Source organism: Tiliqua scincoides, chromosome 3, assembly GCF_035046505.1.
Source record: "Tiliqua scincoides isolate rTilSci1 chromosome 3, rTilSci1.hap2, whole genome shotgun sequence".
Classification (NCBI taxonomy): Eukaryota; Metazoa; Chordata; class Lepidosauria; order Squamata; family Scincidae; genus Tiliqua; species Tiliqua scincoides.
Genome location: NC_089823.1, coordinates 213,606,607 through 213,628,419, shown reverse-complemented (window position 1 = coordinate 213,628,419; position 21,813 = coordinate 213,606,607). Strand labels below are relative to the sequence as shown.

General features: G+C 41.9%; 1 protein-coding gene across 3 annotated transcripts in view; it reads left to right on the top strand.

Annotated features, from left to right (window-relative positions):
- The first annotated feature begins 305 nt into the window (after nucleotides 1-305).
- HLTF (helicase like transcription factor) overlaps nucleotides 306-21,813 on the top strand; it is a 33,471-nt gene continuing 11,963 nt past the window's right edge. The window contains exons 1-15 of one of the 3 annotated variants that reach the window (XM_066621166.1): nucleotides 306-368; nucleotides 3,314-3,509; nucleotides 4,922-5,088; nucleotides 6,223-6,356; nucleotides 7,832-7,929; nucleotides 10,459-10,533; nucleotides 11,037-11,228; nucleotides 11,310-11,399; nucleotides 14,184-14,217; nucleotides 14,375-14,462; nucleotides 16,981-17,057; nucleotides 17,145-17,189; nucleotides 17,850-17,936; nucleotides 18,261-18,355; nucleotides 19,435-19,578. In XM_066621166.1, the coding sequence (XP_066477263.1) occupies nucleotides 349-368; nucleotides 3,314-3,509; nucleotides 4,922-5,088; nucleotides 6,223-6,356; nucleotides 7,832-7,929; nucleotides 10,459-10,533; nucleotides 11,037-11,228; nucleotides 11,310-11,399; nucleotides 14,184-14,217; nucleotides 14,375-14,462; nucleotides 16,981-17,057; nucleotides 17,145-17,189; nucleotides 17,850-17,936; nucleotides 18,261-18,355; nucleotides 19,435-19,578 (1,542 nt within the window). In that variant the 5' untranslated portion in view covers nucleotides 306-348. Of the gene's footprint in view, nucleotides 729-3,313; nucleotides 3,510-4,921; nucleotides 5,089-6,222; nucleotides 6,357-7,831; nucleotides 7,930-10,458; nucleotides 10,534-11,036; nucleotides 11,229-11,309; nucleotides 11,400-14,183; nucleotides 14,218-14,374; nucleotides 14,463-16,980; nucleotides 17,058-17,144; nucleotides 17,190-17,849; nucleotides 17,937-18,260; nucleotides 18,356-19,434; nucleotides 19,579-21,813 lie in introns of those variants that run through there. The other 2 variants (XM_066621167.1, XM_066621168.1) reach the window with 2 other exon arrangements.

Below are 21,813 nucleotides of genomic sequence, written 5' to 3'. Positions count from 1 at the left end.
CCTTGTTTGACTCTGGTCACGTGTACTATCCTGGTTGTTACATTTGCTTCCGCGAACCCCGCGCGCCACGCCCCCTCCAGTCACGAGGATGGAATAGAACGCCCAGCAAGATCCAAGAAGTCCCGCCCAGCCCACGTAAATGACAGGTGTATCGACCAATAGGGACAACGGACAGATGGCTCGGCCCGCCCTTCTCGACTTTCGTTCTTTGCGGCGGCCGGCGATTAGGCGCTCTGCTTGTCTGTCGGACTGGCTCAGCCTATCAGGAAGCGGCGTGGTGCCGCGCGCGCTACGTCAAGGGGGTGTTGGAGCGGCGGGCTTTTGCAGCCTACGGAGGGGGCAGCCGCCATGGCTTGGAGGTTCATGAGGTGCGCGCGCCCTCGGCCCTGCGTCTGAGGCGCGGTGGGGGACTAGGCTTTCGGGGTAGCTGCTCTCCTGGCTGCAGGGCGCCTCTGGGCGTTGCGAGGGGGCGAGAAGTGGGGCCGCCTGGGGGCCCCCGCCTGGGTTGGTGCAGGCTCCAGAGCTACTTCCCCAAGGCTGCCCTCCTGTGCACGCTTTCCTGGGAGTAAGCCCCATTGACTGGCGTGGGGCTTGCTTCTGAGTAGGCAGCCATAGGCTTGAGGTCTTGGCAGAGCTGGGAGAGGAAGGAGGGGGGTCTGAGTCTGTGGAACTCTTTGCCACAGGATGTGGTGATTTATCTGGCCTGGATGCCTTCAAGGGATGATTGGGTAGGTTTCTGGAGGAAAAGTCCATTGTGGGTTGCAAGCCCTGATGGCTATGTGCAACCTCCAGGTTTTAGTCTGTGGAACTCCTTGCCACAGGATGTGGTGATGCATCTGGCCTGAATGCCTTTAAAAGGGGATTGGGTAGGTTTCTGGAGGAAAAGTTCATTGTGGGTTGCAAGCCATGATGGCTATGTGCAACCTCCAGGTTTTAGTCCGTGGATCTCCTTGCTGCAGGATTTGGTGATGCATCTGGCCTGCATGTCTTTAAACGGGGATTGGACTGATTTCTGGGGGAAAAATCCATTGCAGGTTAAAAGCCATGATGGGTATGTGCAACCCTGCGATTTCAGAAGTAGGCTGCCCCAGAATGCCAAATGCAAGGTAGGGTACCACAACGCAGGTTTCTTATTGTCTTGTGTGCTCCCTGAGGCATCTAGTGGGCCACTGAGAGATGCTGAAAGCTGGACTAGATGGGCCCTGATCCAGCACGGCTCCAGGTTTCCGTTGGGAAGTCTTTCTTTACCCAGCGTGTAATTAGTCTGTGGAACTCCTTGCCACAGGATGTGGGAGTGGCATCTTGCCTAGATGCCTGTAAAAGGGTTCTGGACAGATTTCTGGAGGAAAAGTTCTTCACGGGTTACAAGCCGTGATAGGTATGTGCAACATCCTGATTTTAGGCTACCTCAGAATGCCAGATGCAGGGGAAGGCACCAGGACACAGGTCTCTTATTTTTGTGTGTGCTCCCTGAGGCATTTGGTGGGCCACTGTGATATACAGGAAGCTGGTCTAGATGGGCCTTTGGCCTGATCCAGTGGGGCTCTTCTTATGCTTATAAGGTAATTGTGTAACATTGTGCAGATTAGTAAAAAAAAACAACTTTTTAATCTGTGACTAATGCTCTTTTTAAAGTACCTGATAATGGTTATCTGCTATCCTGCTACAAATTCAACTTTTTAAAAATTTACTGGGCTATCTTTACATATTTTATTGTGCTTAGTTTTGTAGTGACACAGGAGCATTCAGCACCTCACAACTGAGGTGAAATGTGAGGCATGTGGTGGGCAACTGAGATACAGGAAGCTGGACTAGATGGAACTTTGGCCTGATCCAACTGGGCTCTTCTTAAGTTCAAGGAGACCGTGATTCAAAAACCTGCTCAGTTATGAAGCTTGCTGGGTCACCCTGGGCCCATCATTCTCTCACAGTTTGACCAACCTGGAGACCATTGTTGAGAAATGATGGGGGGAAGAGGAGGAGGAAAAACCCACATATGCCACCCTCTGCACAGAGTCTCCTTCTCCCAGCTTTACTAAGCTAAATGGTTCTGGAGTCTGCACATAAGAACAGGAGTCCTCCTGGATCAAGCCAAAGGTCTATCTAGTCCTTCCTGTATCTCACAGTAGTCCACCAGATGCCTCAGGGAGCACAGAGATGACAAGAGACCTGGAACCTGGTGCCACTTCCTTGCATCTGACATTCTGAGGTAGCCTACTTCTAAACCCAGGAGGCATAGGCTACTTCAGAATGCCAGGTGCAAGGGAGTGGGAACAGGATGCATCTGGTGCTGAAGGAGGAGCAAAGAGACTTCCCTTCCTGGGGAGCTTTATTTATAAAACAACTGAGCCTCTGAATGTCTATTGTGTGGGTGGATGCAACAGCTTGGGGACTCTGCTTGTGGTTGTCCCAGAGGTGAACATAAGAAGAGCCCATCATAATCATCATGGCTTTTCCTAAGCTGGTTGCCCAGAAATTTGAACTTCCTATCCAAATTTGAACGAATTTAAACTTCTAAGTTTCCTGAGTAAGCTGTGTGCACAAACAACAGGGGAAGAGAGGGAAATAAGAAGGAAGTGAGTACGCTATGCTAAGCACTACTGCCCTGGATTGACCTGCAGTTGCTGGTGGCCCATATCTGACAGTCTTTGCCCCTGACAGTTAGGGCGCAATCCTAACTTGTACTGGAAGCAGACAGGCAGAAAGTTTGGGGCCAAAAGCAGTGCAGCCCATGGCAAGGGGAAACCTTTCCCTTGCCCCAAGGGATAACTTTGCAGCGGCCCCAATGGGTTTACTCAGATCTGTGCCACCTGACCAGCAACTTGGGTCTGCCCTGGGCCAACATAACTGCTGGATTCTGGCCCCACCTCCTGTTCCTTGCCTGCCTGCCCCTGGGAACATCCTCCCCATCCCAAATTGCCTTCCTCCCACCTCCTCCTTGCCCTTCCCATGATCCCCCAGATCCGCACATCCACCATGCTTGGCTGAGGCAACTGACCTGTCCTCCATGGCCCACCTCTGACCTATCTCCCTGGAAAGTGGCGCAAGGGAACTTGACCGACCCAAGTGAATGGCAGGATTCTGCCCTTAAGTTGCATAGTCTTACAAATCTGAGGAATTCATGTAAGACTGTTGTTCTTTGCCACTATTTTGGATTATTTTATTTTATTTGCATAATTTAAGAACCATGTTTGTTTGAAAATAATGCCTGGTGAAAAAAAGGGAAATCTTTGTTTAAAATAATTTGAACCAAAGTTCTTGGGTTTTTAAAAAAATCATGTGTTTCTTCATTGTTTTTTCCTTCTCTCGGTAGGGACTTTTCATGGGAATTGGACCCTGATCTATATGGAGACAGACATTATGACCCTTTTACTCAGGAATTTTATCCCAACCTAGAGGACTTTGTGGGGTCAGATGTTACTTCAGTGACTGAGTTAGATTTAGACTCTACTAACTTATTTGGAACTTTGCGAGGCAATGTGGTTGGTTTACGCTACTATACAGGAGTGGTAAGTATAGGAAGAATAAGAAATGGAGGATTAGTTTGATAACATGGAAAAATTGGCTTAAGTACAAGCATTCTAGATATATAAGAATCTGTGTATACTGACATTAATTACTAGAGTTAAAGTTATGAGCTATAACTTTTAGAATTTGGAACATTTTGGCTTTGATTTTATTGGAAACATGGCAAAACTGTATGTAGGGTTGATAGACATGTATCTGCTGTATTTACATATGAAGTAAGAGATGTGATTTAAAGGGGCATAATGGGAAAGGGTGCTGAATCTTCCATTTGCTTATGTTCTTAAATCTACAGTTCGTTCCCCCAGGCTTTCTCAACACCCCACCACCACAAGCTGAATTTTGATGCTAAGCATAAAGTATCTGTGGTAGCAGTGGGATCAGTGATGCCTGCCTGTTTGCTTATTTAGATAACTCTATTAATATCCTGCTTTTAATTTAAGCTAATCAAAGCATCACTAAAACCAGTGTAAAATAATGTAATTGATAAACCTGCAGAAATCCCATTTAAAATGCTCCTTGGAATTAAAAAATTTCAGTGCCTATCTAACGATGAGAAGGAAGGGAGCTTTCTTTAGACTAGAGAGAAAAATTGTAGTATTTCCAACCAAGAAGTCTCTTTATCTTCACTCTTGCTTTACATGTGAAGGAGAGCCGTGTTGACAGATGCTGTTGTATGTAATTTGAGCCTATGACAGGTGATACTGCTGTAAAAAAATAGATGATATAGTGAAGTGATGATAGTATAGTATATAGTATAGTGGTGATATAGTTCTGGTTTTTTGGTAAATTTTTTTAAAGCTTTTCTTGATGAGGATGTTCTGTGGAATATAGGGTTGCCAAATCAGTCACCCAGAAAAAGTGTTATTTTTAACACTTTAATTGTGGTGGGATTAAAGGTGACTGCTGTTCCATCCACCTGCTTCCTAATCTTAATTAGTTAATTCTTGTATTAAATCACTTCCTACTGCTGGATATCAGTCAAGGTGAGGGAAATCTTCACTCTTACAGTCAGGTGGCAGAGAAAGGTGCAATGAATACTATGCAGATGCTTGACTCCTGACTGGATAGACACTTCTGCTGATGTCACTAGTGTTTACCTGCCTAGAGGTGCCTGTCCACTCAGCTACTGTGTGTTTGCACATTTCATTTTGTAAGGTTGTACAAGAATCATCTCCTTTGTAGACAACAAGCTGAGGATAATGCTATTGCTCATCTTCTTTATTGTATTTTAATATTTGTGTAAAAAGCACAGGTGATATAAAGACATATGCGATTAAAAGATAAAATTTCATTCTTTAAAAGAGTAGCTTCAGGATAATTTGCTGCAGGGGCATCCTGTATATATTATTGTGTGTATTATAGCTTTTCAATTTTAAATTGGCTAATTTTTCAGGTGAATAATAATGAACTGGTTTCACTCCAGCGGGAGCCAAATAATCCATATGACAGAAATGCTGTAAAAGTAATTAATGTGAATGGAGACCAGGTAGGCCACATCAAAAAAGAGCTGGCAGCATCACTGGCATACATCATGGACAACAAATTGGCAGTGGTGGAAGGGTAAGACTTAGAACTATATTTCATGCTTACAGCACAATTTGTCCCTTTGGTAAAACCATTGTTTTTTTTCAGTAGCAACCTGGCAGTTGCATTTGTTAAAAATGGAGTATGTAAGCGGTTCCCAAACTGGTGATGGACCATTCCCCCTTAAGGGGAGTGGCACAGGAATGGGTCCCTGATCCACAGCTATTGCAATGGCTTGGGAACCTTGGGACATTCTAATGTATCTGGGGGTGTCCTGCATCCTCCTGGAGGGTTTTACAGGATTGCAGCCACCTCTGTGACCCTATGCACAACTGGATTGAGCTCTGTTCTGCTGTCAGAGCTCACTTCCAGAGCTCATTGCAGTCATGTGGAGGGTGTATGTTGAATATTGAAGCGCTGTGTTCAAAAACTGGCTTTGGCTCTTTAAACAGCTGGTGGGGTGGTGGTGGTTCTAAGTGGGACTGCAGGGGGACTAACTGTTTTTTGCCCCCTGTGCTGTTTTCCTGATGAAATGTACTCCTCCCCCATTTGTTTCTGAAGCTACTATTTGTAGTAAATAACATTTTTGGGTTGGGGAAACATTTTTATGTGAAAACAGCATAGGAGAGAGGGTTTAATGCATAGGTTTGCAGCAGTCTTGATCAAGATGCATAACTGATGTTGGTTAAGAAAAGAACAGGATCAGTCTTAAGTGTGTTACTCAAAATGAGGTTGTGGTCCTGAATTGGTTTAAAATTGATTAGATCAATAAGGTTTTGAATCAAGAATACTTCCGCAGAGTCAAAGAATGGTTTTATGCTATATCATTATGTATTGTAGAGGTAAAGCTGGATACTGATTGCATGCCCTTTCTTAAGTGTTCAAAATACTATTGTCTTATTTCATATTTATGCATTAACATTTCTACCATTGAATTTCTTTATCTCTTCAAGTATGTCAATATTATATATAATACATTGCATCAGGTATTTTGAAGTGGTGTAGTAGTATTTTGTGTGGAAACAGAGGTAGAAACACCTTCTGATTGTTAAAGAATTGTTTCCCCTCTTCAAATATGGTCTGTTTTTGCCCTTGCTCCTTAGTTACTTTTTAATTACCCAGATTTATTTAGGAGCATAACTGCTTTATTTTTTTCTTTTTTTAACCTAGGATTGTTCCTTATGGAGCAAATAATGCTTTCACTATGCCAGTACAGCTGAGTTTTTGGGGAAGAATGGAAAATAAGCAAATGGTTCTGAATCGACTAAAAATGCATGGTTTTAAGTTGGCTCCTCCAGGAAAATGTATGTTGTGAACTTCTGTTTTGTATAAATAGTAGAAATTCTCTTAATTGATTATCCCCTGCTAACAGGGCAAGAGACATCTTTTTAAAGTGATGGCTGTCTTGTATTAGCAGAGGTAGAACAGTCCTTGGTCATCCCAGCATATTGTTCCTCCAAGTGGTCATTGTAGATACAAGTGGAGCCTATATATCCGTTAGTTCCTTTCCGTGACTCTGTGCGATTAACAAAAAATGCATTGTGCTAAATTCCATAGAGTTATGCAAATACACTGCAGCCTGACACTTCCGGATGAAAGGCAGCTGTTATCAATCCCCTCCCCACTGTACTCAGCCCTCCCCGTTGCCAGCTGCCCAGCTTCTTTCACAGTTGGGATGCTGATCTTTTAAGAGTCCAGCCCTCTGCGTTTCTACTCAGTGGTAAGCCCCATTGTAGTCAGTGGGGCTTACTCCCAGGAAAGTGTGGATAGGCTTGTAGGCTGAATCTCATACTTTGCTTGGTGGGAAGGCTTGCTTGTGTCCATTGATAGCCTGCACCATGGGGGGGGGGGTTGCTTGTGTTGGTGATTGCCTGCACCATCTCAATGGGGGGGGGGGATTTGGCAAACACTCCCTGGGTTTTTTAAAGCAATCCCTTCTCCTCCCCCTCTGTACTCAGCCCTCCCCGTTGCCAGCTGCCTGGCTTCTTTCACAGTTGGGATGCTGATCTTTTAAGAGTCTAGCCCTATGCGTTTCTACTCAGAAGTAAGCCCCATTCCAGTCAATTGTGCTTGTGTTGGTGATTGCCTGTACCATCTCAATGGGGGGGGGGGGAAATTTGGCAAACACTCCCTGGGTTTTTTAAAGCAATCCCTTCTGTTGCTACCACACCTGCCCCTGAGTGCAAGAGAGAAAGATCGAGTGAGAGCACGCGAGCTATAGAGATTTTCGGGCCCCCCTTCCCCACTTCAGCCTCTTTGCTCACTCAGGGGCTCCAGGAGTGTTACTGTTCCTTTGCAAGGGCAACCTCTTCCAGGGCTATTTCCCTGCCTGGGTGAGGCAGAGCCTTTTTGCAGTGTTTTGGGTTGCCTGGAAATGGAGTGAGACAGCAGCAGCAGGGCAAAGGAGGTGAAGGGGTGTGTGTGTGTGTGTGTGTGTGTGTGTGTGTGACTGTCCCCCACCCCTTGAGTTGAGACAAATCCACAGATAAAAGTTCCATGGATAAATAGGCTGCACCTGTACTATTAAGTTTCTTTTTAGAGTATGAATCTTTTGGGCCAGGGAACCATCTCTTTTCTTTAACTTTTATTGTTGAGAAGTGGTATCTAAATATCACTGTCATAATTATGTAGGGCCAAGTTTCTCCTCCTGTTGATAAAATGCAAGCTAAATAATGATCAAGTTTTGTAAATGGGGAAAAAAGTGATGCTTCTGATGAGAGGAGAGAATGTGCTGGAGGTGTGCATGGCTGACATTGATTTTTTTTTAATTTGTATTTAGCTTTAGAATTTGGTTTTGGATATAACTGGACATCTGCAAATGTAGAAAAAAGTTACAATGCTCCAGTACATGCAGCTGTACAAATGACAACTGAGCAGGTGTGTGCCCCCCTTTCTTTTAAAGTTCAAAAGAACAATGTCCCAGTCATAAAATTTTATTCTCTGCACTGTTGGATTATTCAGAAGGATGGTTAGATATTGGGCAGCCCAATCCTAAGCTTCCCAGTGCTGCAGGCTACAGCAGCATCAAAATGCTGCCAGAGCTCTCCTTGGGGGAAGGGGACATTGTCACCTTATCTTGAGTAAGGTGACATTGTCACCTTATCTTGAGTAAAGCCCCAGTCCCTGCAATGGAATTACTCAAGTCTGCACCAGCTAAATCAATGGCGCAGACTTGAAAAGCCCCAGGTTGGATTTCTGAGCTGACATACAGCATAGTAGGATCCCCCTCCCAGAGTGGTCCCTCTCCCTGTTCTGCCCTCCTGCCACCCTCTCCACAGCCCCACACCGCCTGGAGCTTACCTGGTTGCTGCCACTGGCTGGGCTTTCCTCTGCTGGGCTACCAGAGTGATGCAGGTGCACGTTTCTTTGCTCAGGCCATTTAAAAACAGCCTTGCTGACCTTTGATGTTAAGATAGTCATTAAGAGAACAATCTCTCTCAAAGTACTTAGAAAGGCTTCACTCCAACTCCTCCCCTCACCAATGCAAAGTTTCTTTCTTTTTTGCTTGGGGAAGGGAGGGAGAGAGAAGGATTGATGGATTGTCAGCCAGTTGTCCCCCTCCTTTCATTAATGAGGCTATTGTTAAAGGACTGTTAAACTGATTTTAAAGGGATGCATTTTTCCCTTTCTCCATGGATCAGCACATTCCTTCTCATTTGCAGGGGCCATTCCTGTTGAGTCAAATCATGTATAAAAAATCCGTGTATAAATAGGTTGGACCTGTAATGCTATTCAAGCATTATAATACATCTTTGTTCTGTTAAGTCAGCAGCAATTATAGTTTATAACACCCAGAAACTTTTTAGTGCACCAAATTCACTTTATTTGTCTAGAGTAGGTTTCTCTAGGCAAGGGTAAAGGTAGCTATGTCTGGGTCAGCCTCTCTGTAATTTTGGTCATCTAAAATATAGGAGTAGCGGGACAAAACTACATCAAACTCCTAGCTTTAGCTCTCACAGCATGGCAGCCCAATGTACCAGTCCTCTGGAACTTACAGCTCTTCTTTGAAAAGCTTTCTCAGACCCTTACCTACAAATACACTGGTAGTTAACTGCCTGTCTGCACTCTTTTAATCGTGACCAGGCAAAAGAGCCAATACACCTTTAAATAATCACTTTCATTTCTCAGATTAGCTGACTCTTGTCTAAGGCTTCTGGACTGTAGCTTAGCGTACCTTTAGATTCACCCAAACAAATCATTTTAAAAAGGTTTATTTAAAATAATTGAATTGCATAGAGAGAACAAATGCTCTCAAAAATAAAATATACAGGGAATAACACATGGTAATAAAAATAACAAAGGCTCTAACTTATTTACTTAACTGCTAAGATAACTTCCACAGAATGAGCTTTGCAGGCTAAACCAATGCAGAGTTCAGAAAATTCATGCTCCCTTTTCTAGTCCTACCATTTCTTAATAAATAGAGCCTGAAAGTCAGCATTCCAGGAAGCAAAAGGAAGGAGAGACAGTAGCCACCAAACACTTCCCTTATATACCTTTTTCAATCTTAAAAAAGAAGTGGATGATAACTTATGCACAGTGTTGTATCAGGCACATACACCTCATGTGATTAGATACAAAAAACAGCTTGATTGCCATCTGGAACACCAAAATGTTATTTCAGTCTTGTAACTCTGCTAGATGTTTCACAGCTATGTTCACCTACATCTGTTTTCTTGCTATACCCTGGTGCCTTAGGACAAACAAGAAAGAAAAGTACTGCTTCTAGCACTTAACCCTTTATCCACTTCTCCAAACCTTTGCCCAATCCTGCAGCAAGTGACTTCCTATATACATATAATGTATAATAATGTTTATACATATAATGTATTTCTGTGTGCTTGTCTGCTTGCTCCTTCTGGTAAAGCAGACTTGCATTATATGAAGAAGCACCTTGGAATGCGTGGCATTTATGTGAATGTGCCAAAGAAAGGCAAAAGCCTGTTCGCATTTTTTGCTTTGATTGAAAACTTAAGAGCCACTGTCACTACTGTGTAAAATATAGTCCGTTGCCTCAGGGGTGCTGCTATTTCTTGTAGTTTCCCTGAATTCAGCAATCCCTGCAATTGTTAGTAACTTGTAATATCAGGATTGTGATTGGAATGAATATGTGTACAGCTTTCTGCCAGAGTAGGTGCTGGTAGAGGATCTAAATAGAATCTGCCTACTTGGAACAGGCTATTGTTCTTTTAAGGAATTTGCTTCTGCAAGAGCACACCTTTCAGGGTAATGTGCTTCTGGTGAAAAATGCATTGCAGATTCTTTATGAAGATAACATATAAAACTGAGACTTCAAGCTTGTGTACACTTTCTTGATGGTAAACCTCACAGAGCTCATTAGGGTGTACTTCTGAGTAAACATACATAGGGCTTCTCTAACTTTTTGCATATTGTTCTATTATGTAGCTCAAGACTGAGTTTGACAAACTTTTTGAAGACCTGAAAGAAGATGATAAAACCCGTGAAGTGGAAGCAGCTGAGGTATATATTCTTTTGTATAAGTCAGGTTGGTTTATTCTTGATGACTGAAAGTTGACATGTAAGGTGGTACATTAAGCTTACAATGTGTATTAGATAACCAAAAGTGCATAATTGCGAAGTTATCATATTGAGGTCAAAGAAATAAACTAACCTAAACTTCTTCAGGTTGTGGTGTTCACTGTGAAATAATAGCTTAACAGTCTTCCGCCTAAGGGCAGACCATGTATCCAGCAGTGGTCAAAGCACAACAGAGAGGCTCTTAATGAGGCAATCAAGGCTCCCATAGTTTCTGTTTACACAACAATGGGGCTCTTAATGCAAAGAAGAGTCAATTGGTCTCCAGTAGCCTGTGCTGCCAGTGTGTGTCTGGCAGGGAGTGTCTATTTACACAACAAAGGCACTAGTTTGGGCTGAATGTTTGCTTAACAACCTAATTGTATAACAACAGGAATTGTAGAATGTATCCCTGTTGTTAAGTGACACCTGGCATCTTATTTTTCCAGACTGTTTCAACACCATTACTTCCACATCAGAAGCAAGCATTAGCCTGGATGATTTCACGTGAGAACAATAAGGAGTTGCCTCCATTTTGGGAAGAGAGGGAGGACTATTTCTACAATACAGTTACAAACTTCGCTGAGAAAAGGCGACCAGAAAATGTTCTTGGAGGAATTTTGGCGGATGATATGGGACTGGTAACTATTTGTAGTGCATTGGAATGTGGCCTGTTTGATATGTGAAAAGATACTGGCTTCAGTTATATTCATGTTTTTTAGGGTAAAACACTTACTATGATTGCAGTGATTCTTACCAACTTCCATAACGGCAAACCTCTTCCTGTTGAACAGAAAAATGATCTGTTGGAGGTAAGATTCATACCTTTATCTTATTAATATCAGTACTCTAGCTTTTAAAATTGTATTGATTCTGAGTCTTATGCTAGTAAGAAAAAAATGGTCTATAAAGTGAAGATTTCAGAATAGTTGATCACTCAGGCAAGTTGTCAGGGTATTCACCTTGATCTATTTTAATTCTGCAGGTAATATGAACTTCTATCTTGGGTCACAGGGTGGCTGCCAGTTTTTAAACGCATAAAACAGCAAAATAAAAATTGAACTAAATAAAATGTTTGGCTAAACCTTTCCTACGATAAGCGTTAACCCTGGCTAGCCAAAACAGCCCAAGCAGAAGGGTCTCTTGAAAAGCTCAGCCTTTAGCAAACTTCTAAGGCAGGGGTGTCCGAACATTTTGGCAGGAGGGCCACATCATCTCTCTGACACTGTGTTAGGAGCCAGGAAAAAAAGAAGAATTAATTTACCATTTAAAATTTGAATAAATTTACATAAATGAATATATTAGAGATGGAATGAATGAATGAATATATGAATGAATGAATGAATGGAACGATGAATGAATGAAGGTCTTGCAATAGCTCAAAGCCTATAAAAGGCTTTGCACAAAGCAAGGCCAGCCTTTCCTTCGCTGCCACTGCTGCATCACAGACGCGAAACAGCAAGTAATGGAGGGAGCCCTCATCCCACAGCTCAGGTGAGAGGTCAAACAGTTGTCCCCTTGCTAAGAACAGTTGCGTCGGGCCAGCACGGGCTTCAGCAAGTCTCTGGAGGGCCAGAGGTTCATTGGAGACTGGGGGCTCCCCAAGGGCCTGATTGGAAGCCCCCGAGGACCGCAAGTGGCCCCCAGGCTGGGGTTTGGGCACCCCTGTTCTAGGGTGATACAAATAGGCAGTGTACAATGCACAACTAAGCGTCTGATGTTAGTGGGACTTGCTCCCAATAAAGTGAGCATAAGATTGCAGCATCTATTCTTCTGTAGCATATGAATACCACATTTTGTCAGATAAATAAGCAGGAATCTGTAATAAGCATAATTTCAGTGATCAACATGTTCTATACCTTGCATTTAATCTTAAAGAAGTTAGTCATGATTATGCACCACTGAAATAAATAAGACAAGCTAAATGTGATTACATTCAGCTCCATAAATTTCAGTGGTATTTTAGCAATCCTTAATGTTTCTTAGGATACAATCCCTTGTCTGTAGCAGTGAGTACATTTTAGTGAAAAATGTACTTGCAGAATACGACTTTATAGCAAATGGATGCAAAAGTATCTATTTGCTTAGGTGACCCAGATTACTGAAAATATGGGTCTTACTGGAATCTGAAAGTACAGAAATCGCCGGCATCCCCTATATTTGCGGGGGACAGGTTTCTGCTGCTACAGTGGATTCCTGAAACCGCAGGTAGTAACGAACCCTTTTCAGACCCCCCTCGTGCTCATGGCTCCTCTCGCTTCATTAGCAAAAGCTTTGCAAATGGAAGCCTTTTGGAAAAGGAAGTCTAGATGCGCCAGATTTTTAACTCCTAGAGGAAGACTGAGACAACAGTGAGAACTCTAACAGGAAGTTGGTAGTAGAGGGAACAGACAGCGAGAATGATAGATTCCGCTAGACTTGGGGAAGCTGCTTAAAATGTAGGAAAATGGCCTGTATTGTACAGGCTTCCTGGAACTTTGAGAAGAGATGGGGCAAGAATGGTAGCTTGATTAGAGCCCTAAGAACACAGATAATGGTGCTATTTTTGTAGGAAATATCTAAAACATCTAGTATTGGGGAAAGCTATAATTTGGTATATCTTACAAAGAGAAATCTGCCAATTTAGCCTAGCATAGTATATTGTCAGAATAATGTAAAGCAGGGATGGCCAACTCGCAGCACATCATCTGCCATGTTTTATGTAGAGAATCTTGAATGTGCCGTTCCACCTTAATGCCCCTTTTAGCTTTTGCCACAATAGTTAAATAGACTGTCCTTGAACCCAGAGGCTCTATCTCTGAGTGCCAGAAGCTACAGAGCAAGAGACACAGGAGTACAGTTGCCTATTTGGAGCTTTCTAAACACACCTGACTGACTGCTTATGAAGCCAGAAAAGTGGCCTGCATGAACCTTTTGTCCTACTCAGCAAAACTTGTTCTGAAGTCCTTATAAGGTGCATTCATTGGCCATCTGCACTGCACAACCCCCCAGTGCCTGCCCACTTTCTCATCTTCAAAGATGATCTTAGCTGGAGATGGTATCTAAGCCTGGCTGGGCCAACTAGATCACTCAGCCCCTGTCACAGCCCACCCCTCACCTCATTAGTGCTCCGCCAATCAGGCGTTCTTGGGTAGGTGAATGCAGTTAGTGGAATGCAGCTCACTAGCACCTGCCCTATTGTCTTTCTCTCCCATCATTCTTTTCCATCTTTTCCCCTGTTTTCCAGCCAGAACAAATCAAGCAGAGTAGCTGTGGCCACCCTGAGTGTGCCCCTTGCATCATTAGAAACTTGGGGGTATGCTGTGAAAGGAGTAGCAATCAGACAAACCATAAGCTGTGGTGCTTTTGTTGTTGTTGTTTATATTTTTTTATAAAGGCACCTTTGAGCATGCCACAGATTGGCCACCTCAATGTAAAGTTTCTGAAAATACAAGAAGACTTAATGTTGATTATCTGTATCTTAAAGGCTTGTGGTAATGTTAAATTTATTTCTCGACTACTGTTTATGAGAATTCTTACATTCAGAACGTAATCTTGCAAGATTTTATTTAATTTGGATACATTTCTAGTGTTTTTTTCTGTTTCTGTTCTTTTAGAAACCTGTTCCTCCTGTGAAGAATGATTTAAAAGGTAATTCAATTGGAAATGTTATCTGTTTCAAATGTAGTTTCTATATAACTTTTTGTCTTTTAATGTTAGAAATTCTTATATTAAATATCTTAGTTACTTTCAAATAGTTTGATTTCTAATACAAGAACATTTTTTGTTGCTGTATATTTTTTTAAAGAAAAATGTAGCTTACAGCCTTGTTCTTCTGGCTCAAAGGAAGAAAGCGATTCTTCTCTGTCTCAGTCTTCCTGTTCCCGTCCAAAGAGGTAGGAATCTGAAATTCGTTTTACTTGCCTGTGGGTCTTTGAATAACACGAATCTGAGCAATATATTTGATATTAAATTATACGTAAATCATTTGGGTTATCATGAGGAAAAACTTATAAATTTTGTGCTGCTGTCTCTAGCTTTTTGCTGTTTTGTTGGAGCATGGTTTTTATATTGGTTTTATAATTGATGTTATATGGCCACCCTGAGTGCCCACAGCAGTGGAGGAAAGGCAGGGAAAAAGTGTATTTTAACCTGTTTCAAAAAGAATTTCTACCTCTTGGGGAGAGTGAGACAGTAAGAATTTAGTGGTGGTGGTCTGACACCATATTTCAGTTTATTTTAAGAATCTAGACTACAGATCAATTGTCAGAATGAAATTAGAAGACCATCTTTTCAAGAATTCTACACTCTCTCCTTATTTGTAAGCTGTTGATTGTGTTGTACGTTAATGTTGTATAGTGTGCTCAGAAGGTGGGGCTGGTTGTGATCTTAAAGCATCAAGAGCTGTTTATCTTTATTTGAATAGCGCTATTTGTTTAGTGTTTTTTTGTATGGTGTGGAAAAGGTTATTTAGCCCTCTTTAGTTACAGGCAAACTTGTTTGTATAATTTTTTTTCTTCAGTAGTTTGGAGTTGCTAAGTTTTATATATGGGAAGCTCCTCCTCTTGGTAGTAGGCAGGGTCACATGCTCTGAAGAACCCCAAGGTGAAAGGCTCTGAAGGTATCTTGGACACTTTGGTCCAATGGAGATAGACCTGTTTGCATCATCTCCTAAAAATCAACTCAAACGTTTCTTCTTCAAGGGCAGGGTGCTCCAATTGTCCAGCATCAATGCCTCACACACAAATCTATGGACTCTGTTTGCCTCTCCCCTTCATTCTCGTGATTTTTTTTTTTTGGAATGTGAGGGAAGAAGGTTGGCCACACTGGCCCAGGTGTCCATGGTTTGTGGATTTGATTGAGATGGCTGCTTAACCACCATGGCGTCTTCCCCACCTGAGAGATTTCTTCACACAAAGGCTGATGCTCCATTCTCTTCCTGATGTTCTTTGTGTGGAGATTGAACAGTGGACTCTTTCTGCTTTTGATTGTTCCAGGACTGTTGTATCATATTTACCCTTGGTCAGAGAACCTTTGACTAACTGATTGTATAAGTCGTTCATTGGCATGGTGCCAAGAGAGGGGGCATGCCCTTTCGGCTGTCATCTGACAAGCACCCGTCATCTTATGATCATCTGACAGTTGGGCCTGGAGGAGGGCTTGAGCACCAGTATGCTCAAACGGCAGGTGGCATCTTGGGGTGCTTTTCAGGGAGGAATCTGTGCTTTGATTATCATGTGGATCTTCAGGGGAGCAGCCCTCCTGAATCCTTGTTCACCAAGCCACTTGTGACTGCTTCCTGGTCTTGACGACACTCACTGACCTACCTTCAAACCATGACACTTAACCAGTAGGGATATTGATAGGTAAGTTGGTGTTCTTGGTGGGTATTGCCTTGTGGATGGTGGATAAAGATCAGTACTCTCTAAATTAAAGAATTACTTATTTTCCACTAGGATGGAGTAACAGCAAGGACTTGCCTGACCTTCATTTCCAAAGAGTTTAGAAAATCCAAAAGGATGGTCGCTCATTTAAGCAATCTTGGTTGGGGATAAAGGTTTCATTGTTCATCATTTCTTGTCGGATCATTTATTGTGCTTATAAAGACTGAGGGAAAGTAGTCCTGCCAGGTATTAGAGGCTATGGCCTACAGGGACTTGCTGAAGGGGGATGGCTGTGGCCTACAGGGACTACTCTACCCTCTAATCTATTTATGGAGTAGCAACCTGGAATTCAGTGCACACTCTTATAAAGCTGTATGGATTTGATAATTATGCATCAGCTGATGTTGCCTTTGGCAGGTGGTAATGCAGGAGTCATGCACAGGAGGTAATGCAGGAGTCACCAGCAATTCCCACCCTTAGTGGGAATATATCCTACCCTTGGATATATGGGTGGATATTTGCATGCACTTGCAAAGACTGATCACCCTGGAATCACTGGAGAATGGAAACATTTGGTCTTACCTGTGAATTCCCCTTCTCAGTGGTTCCAGGATGGTTAACCCTGTCCACCCTGGTGGAATCGAAGTATGTATGCCCATGGCTCTTGGATATTAGGAGGGCTCCACTGCCTTGGCTATTTGCAATATGCAGTATGAGTCTTAGGGATTTTCTTAGTTTGTATATAGGTTTTGCAGGTTCTTCTGAGTTTCCTGCCTTTTCCTGTTATGAGAAGGGCTCCAGATGCTCATTCAAAGGAGAGCCCCTCCCTTGGTGGTCTTCAGATCATGTGACCATGCCTGCTACAAAGAGGAGAAGCTTCCCACATGCAGTCTGAATTACCCAGGAACTACTGAGAAGGGGCATTTTATGGCTATACAAATTTAAACTGGTGATCCTATCAGAAGTATGAGGAATTGGAATACTATGTATGCATTTTTTTTTTTGTAATTTTACTTTCTAAATCCTTTAGAGCTGCAAGCAAGCAACCAAAGTATTCGGTGAGCAGCGACTCAGAGCCTGAAGAGCCAACAGTGCAAAAAATAAAAAGTGAGATTTGCTCTACTTATTTCTTGATGATACAATTTAACATCTTTATTAATTCGCTTACTGTTTTTAACATTTTTCTTTTCCCAGCCAAAGCTCAAAAGGCATGTCCCGCTTCAAGAAAGAGAAGAAAAGGTATGATGTTTGAATACTTAGGTGATGCTATGGGCAAAGTTCTTGACCTCCCCCTACTCCATCATAGAGAATAATAGTATTCGAGTGAGCCTTGCAATAAGTATCCACAGTATTGTAGGATTAGTACAGTATTATAGGATTACAATCTCAGTTTAAGCAAGTATAGTTAAATGCATTGCATAGCTGTATAGAAAGCCTTGTTATGGCTTATTCAATAATTGGTTCCTCTGCTAGGGTTTTCTTGTTTTGTTCCCATCACACTTAATGATGCATGTAGTGTCACCGCATATACTGTATGTGTGTGTTGTGTGATCTTCGAGCAGGGTGTACAGATCCTTGGAAATTACTCACACATACTTTCATATTGGACAGTGGGTTGTAGGTGTGGTATCAGCGTTTTTGCTTCCCTGTCACACCTGTGGAGGTGCTGCCTACGTACGTGTATGAAGCCTGGCTGAAACAATATTCCTAAATTAAGATGAATAATATCTACACACTAAGAATGAATTGTAGTGACCAGTTATTCTTAAAGGACATTGAAGAGATGTGATGTAACCAATACACATAACTTACGAGGTCTTTTTAAAAAACTGCATTTTAGTTACCTGCAGAATATCCCACAAATGGGAATACATAGTTCTAAAAGTGTTCTCTTGATAGGGGCTGCAAGTGATATTCAGGAAGATAAAGCATTTGCCTCTGCTCTTGAGGAACCAGCTGTTTCTTCAAAAAAGGCAAAGAAAAAAGGTACCCAACTATTAAAGCCACTGTCAACTTTTTTCTTCTTACAGTGCAGCGCTGAGAGATGCTAAACAGTATAATTCTACATCCAGTAGATGAGAGGAAAACACCTGATACTTTTGGATGAAGAAGTCTTTGTGGACGTATTTAAATTCTTTGTAGCCATTATTAAGAACAACACTGCAAAGTGTGTAACCACTTGCACATAGCTAGGAGGAGTTCATAGAATGTGTTATGAAGTGTGGCTCCTTGTTGACTACCTTTAAAAAGGATTGCATGGTTGTAGTGTAGTGCTTTTACATTACTAATTATTTTGTCTTTCCTGCCAAGGTGGTGCTACTGTACTGTCTAAGAAAAGTGAAACTGAAGAGCACCTTAGAGCAACGCTGGTCATTTGTCCACTTTCTGTCCTAAGTAACTGGATGGTAGGGTTTGGATTTAAACAGTTGTCCTTTCTATTGTTTGTTTTTCAACAGTGCACTTGCATTACTACTTCAGTATAATGCTGTTGAAATGTGGAATCTGGTTTTTTAGCATTTGACATGAATACAATGAATGAATTTCAACTTTCAGGCAGGACAAAAAAATGAAATGATAGTAAAAATTAAGATGGTACTTTTGTGATAGAGACTGGTGTCCTAATGAGTAATTATTCTGTTCTACTTAGGCACAGTCCAGGCATGGCTTTACTATTTACTAAAAGGGAAGGAGTAGTTTTGGCCAGTGAAGTGGCATTTCCAAATATTTGCTGCAACCACCTTTCATCTGAGCAGTGGGAATCTGGAGAGAGGAATTTGGCACCTGAAAAGAATTTATGCCCCTTTAACCCTGGCCTGCCAGTCTGTCCAGTGCATTCCTGTATTTAAACAAAATAAAGACAAGATTAACTTGGAATAACTCAGGGCAGAATTTAAATAAAAATTCTAAGAAACCTGTATTAGTATAAAATGATATTAGAATTTAAGTAAGCCCTTCTAACTAGTCACTACTGTTGGAAGGTGCAAACTTTCTTAGCTGCTGTTTTTAAATGTTAGGAGTTGATTTCAGAATGCTGGAAGCAGCATTGCGAATGAGTTCATAAAACATAACTATTCTGTGTGCCCATTTATTTCTGGCACATTTTAATTCTAGGACGGCAAAAACATTTTCCATAAGATACAGGCTTTGTGTTCTTTCTGAAAATCCCCAAGAACCATTTAAGGTTGGGGCTAATTGTGATGACTGTTCCATTACGCCAGGGCACTTGTGGTAAAGACTTACTCTGTGAAACAATGAGCAAATGTTTACAAGCAAAGTCTTACTTGTGGCCTCCTTTGGCCTTGCTCATTTTCCTCAGAAATCAAAAATAAAACTGAGTTGGCAAGTAGCTACTCTTGCTATATCTTACGTTCTTCTTCCCAGGATTGTAGAATACCAAGGCTTCAAATAAAATCTACACTTGACAGTATTTGAGTTGCCAACAACTCCACTTGATCGTAACTCTCTTGTGTTGCTTTAATTTCAGGATCAGTTTGAGCAACATGTCAATCCAGGTGTTCATTTGAACATTTATGTTTACTATGGTTCTGAGCGTAACAAAGATCCAGCAATCCTTTCCAGACAGGATGTTGTGTTAACAACGTACACTGTTTTAGCTAGTGACTATGGAGTAAGTATAGTGAGCAGTTGCAGCATCTTTCCTTTTATAAGAAAACATGTTTATTAAATCTAGTGTTAACCTTTTTTCCTTCAGGTGGGTGCCAAGTGCTCCATTGCCCTCCTTTTCTATGTATTTATTAACAATGTTTGTAATCCATTTTTCCACTTGAGTAGTCTTCCAGGCAGCTCACAGCAAGTAACTATCAATATGAATCAAGTCTTCAATGTTACTTGAAGACTCTTTCAGACATGTCCTCTCCTTCCCTGATGGAAATGATTACGTAGAAAAACCTGGCAGGAGAAAACAGATGGGTATTACTCTTGGGACATGACTATAGATGGGTGTTTGACTGCTGGGATGAACTAGAAACAAGTTGTTATAGGGATAGGGTTTTCCCATCACTCTGCAGATCTAATTGTGTCATGGGATCTCTTCATTTGATGACTTCGAGCACCAGAAGGGGTTGGGGTGATGAAATGGCAACAGTCCTCAGCATTGCCCAACCCATTTGTTTCAGCTGCTAATGGCTTCTATGCTTTTATGCTGATATAATTTTAATATTTATAGTTCAGTGGTTCATTAGATGTTCAGTCTACACTATATTTTTTAATAACTATATGGACAATACTATATTATGTCATGGTAGTGGCTTTGGAGTCTTGATACTCTTGACATTAAGTATTTAAGTGACTGTAATGGAGGGCTTGGAAATCACTCAGATGTTGTTCCAAGTCAGCTGTTGCAGAAGGGATAGTCAAACACATGACATCCTTTACCCTAGAAACTCTCAAAGCTTGCTTTTAAGGATTTCCAGCTGACCTGCAGTATTTGGTTTCTTGTAGCTGAATGTGCTAATGCTGATAATCACTTCCCATTCTTTGTGAAAGTGCTCTGCTTTTAAGAACTTTTTTGGGATGTTTGGAACAAGAGCTGATCTTGATGATTGTGGTCAGCTAGCAGTTATAAAATGAATTCTGCTGGGCAGCTGGTATAAGGTTTCATATAAGTAGGTGTATAGCATTGGTTATTGTGATGGCTTGGATCCAAAGATGTGCATGCGCAGTGAAATTTTTGACTTCCCTAGTGACAGATCCCAGTGCTGTATCTAAACTGCTTTTCAAACTCTTCTCAAATGTTACAGCAAGAGGAGCTGTTACTCAAAGGAAAAGTCAAAAATTCCACTGGGCATGTTCAAACACATCTCTGGAACTAAGTCAGTATGCTCGGTTTTTCTCTAGTAGTCTTTGGCAACAGTCTTAGAAAGCAACTGCTGTTTTCAGCTTAGGGTGTGATGAGCATGGGTTCCAGTCCTAAAATGTAAGCATTTGTAAAGATAAGGACTTTCAATTTTACTTCATTCTCCCCAGCCAAACTAGAGTCAATTTCTGTTTATTTGAAGTGCAGCACAGTTGTACTAATGGACCACAGACTGTCTTGTAAAATTACTAAATGTCTATACCCTTGCTTTTGCATGTGTGCTAAAAGTGAAGAGTGTTGTATTCAGGCCATCAGAAAAGCTTTTGGTAGCCCATTGTATGTATATCTAGTTCGTTTATTGTTCTCTGTATGTTCAGATAACTGGATTTTCGCAGTAGGAACTAGTAGTGGGGGGGAAAGGAACCTGAGTGGTCTGACATCCAGACTGTCAAACACATTTGATGCAGCCAGCTTCTTTCCAGTGGTTCCCAAACTTATCCAGAACCCAGAAGGAAGTGCTGATGACATGACACGTGATGTCAACTCCACTTCTGGGTTCAGAGGGTGTCGCAAGCCTCAAAATAGCAGTAACAGGGTCAGGGTAGGCGGGTGGGCTTCTCCTTGCACATGTTTTCATGCACTACAGCTCTACCTGCTGCGCTGAGCCACCTGCTGCTGTTTGGAGGCTCTCACTATGGTTTCCCTGCTAGGTAGCGAGCTGCCCGCAACACCCTGGCAATGTTCCAGGATGTTGTGATGTATGCTGTGGGAACTATTGCTCTGTTCTATAACATTCACAGACATTTTTCTGGGAGAGAGAACAAAATGCTTTCTGCTGGTGATGGCTTCTTAAAAGCAAACACACAAACGCATCATGAGGTCTGAGACTTTATATGCTAACTTAAAAAAAAAATAAAAACCAGAAACAGAACATATACTATATATACTTGCGTATAAGTTGATCTCGCTTTTAAGTTGAGGGCAAGTTTTGAGCCCAAAATCATGGAATTTGCTTTGATCCATAGATAAGACGAGTGTAAAACATAA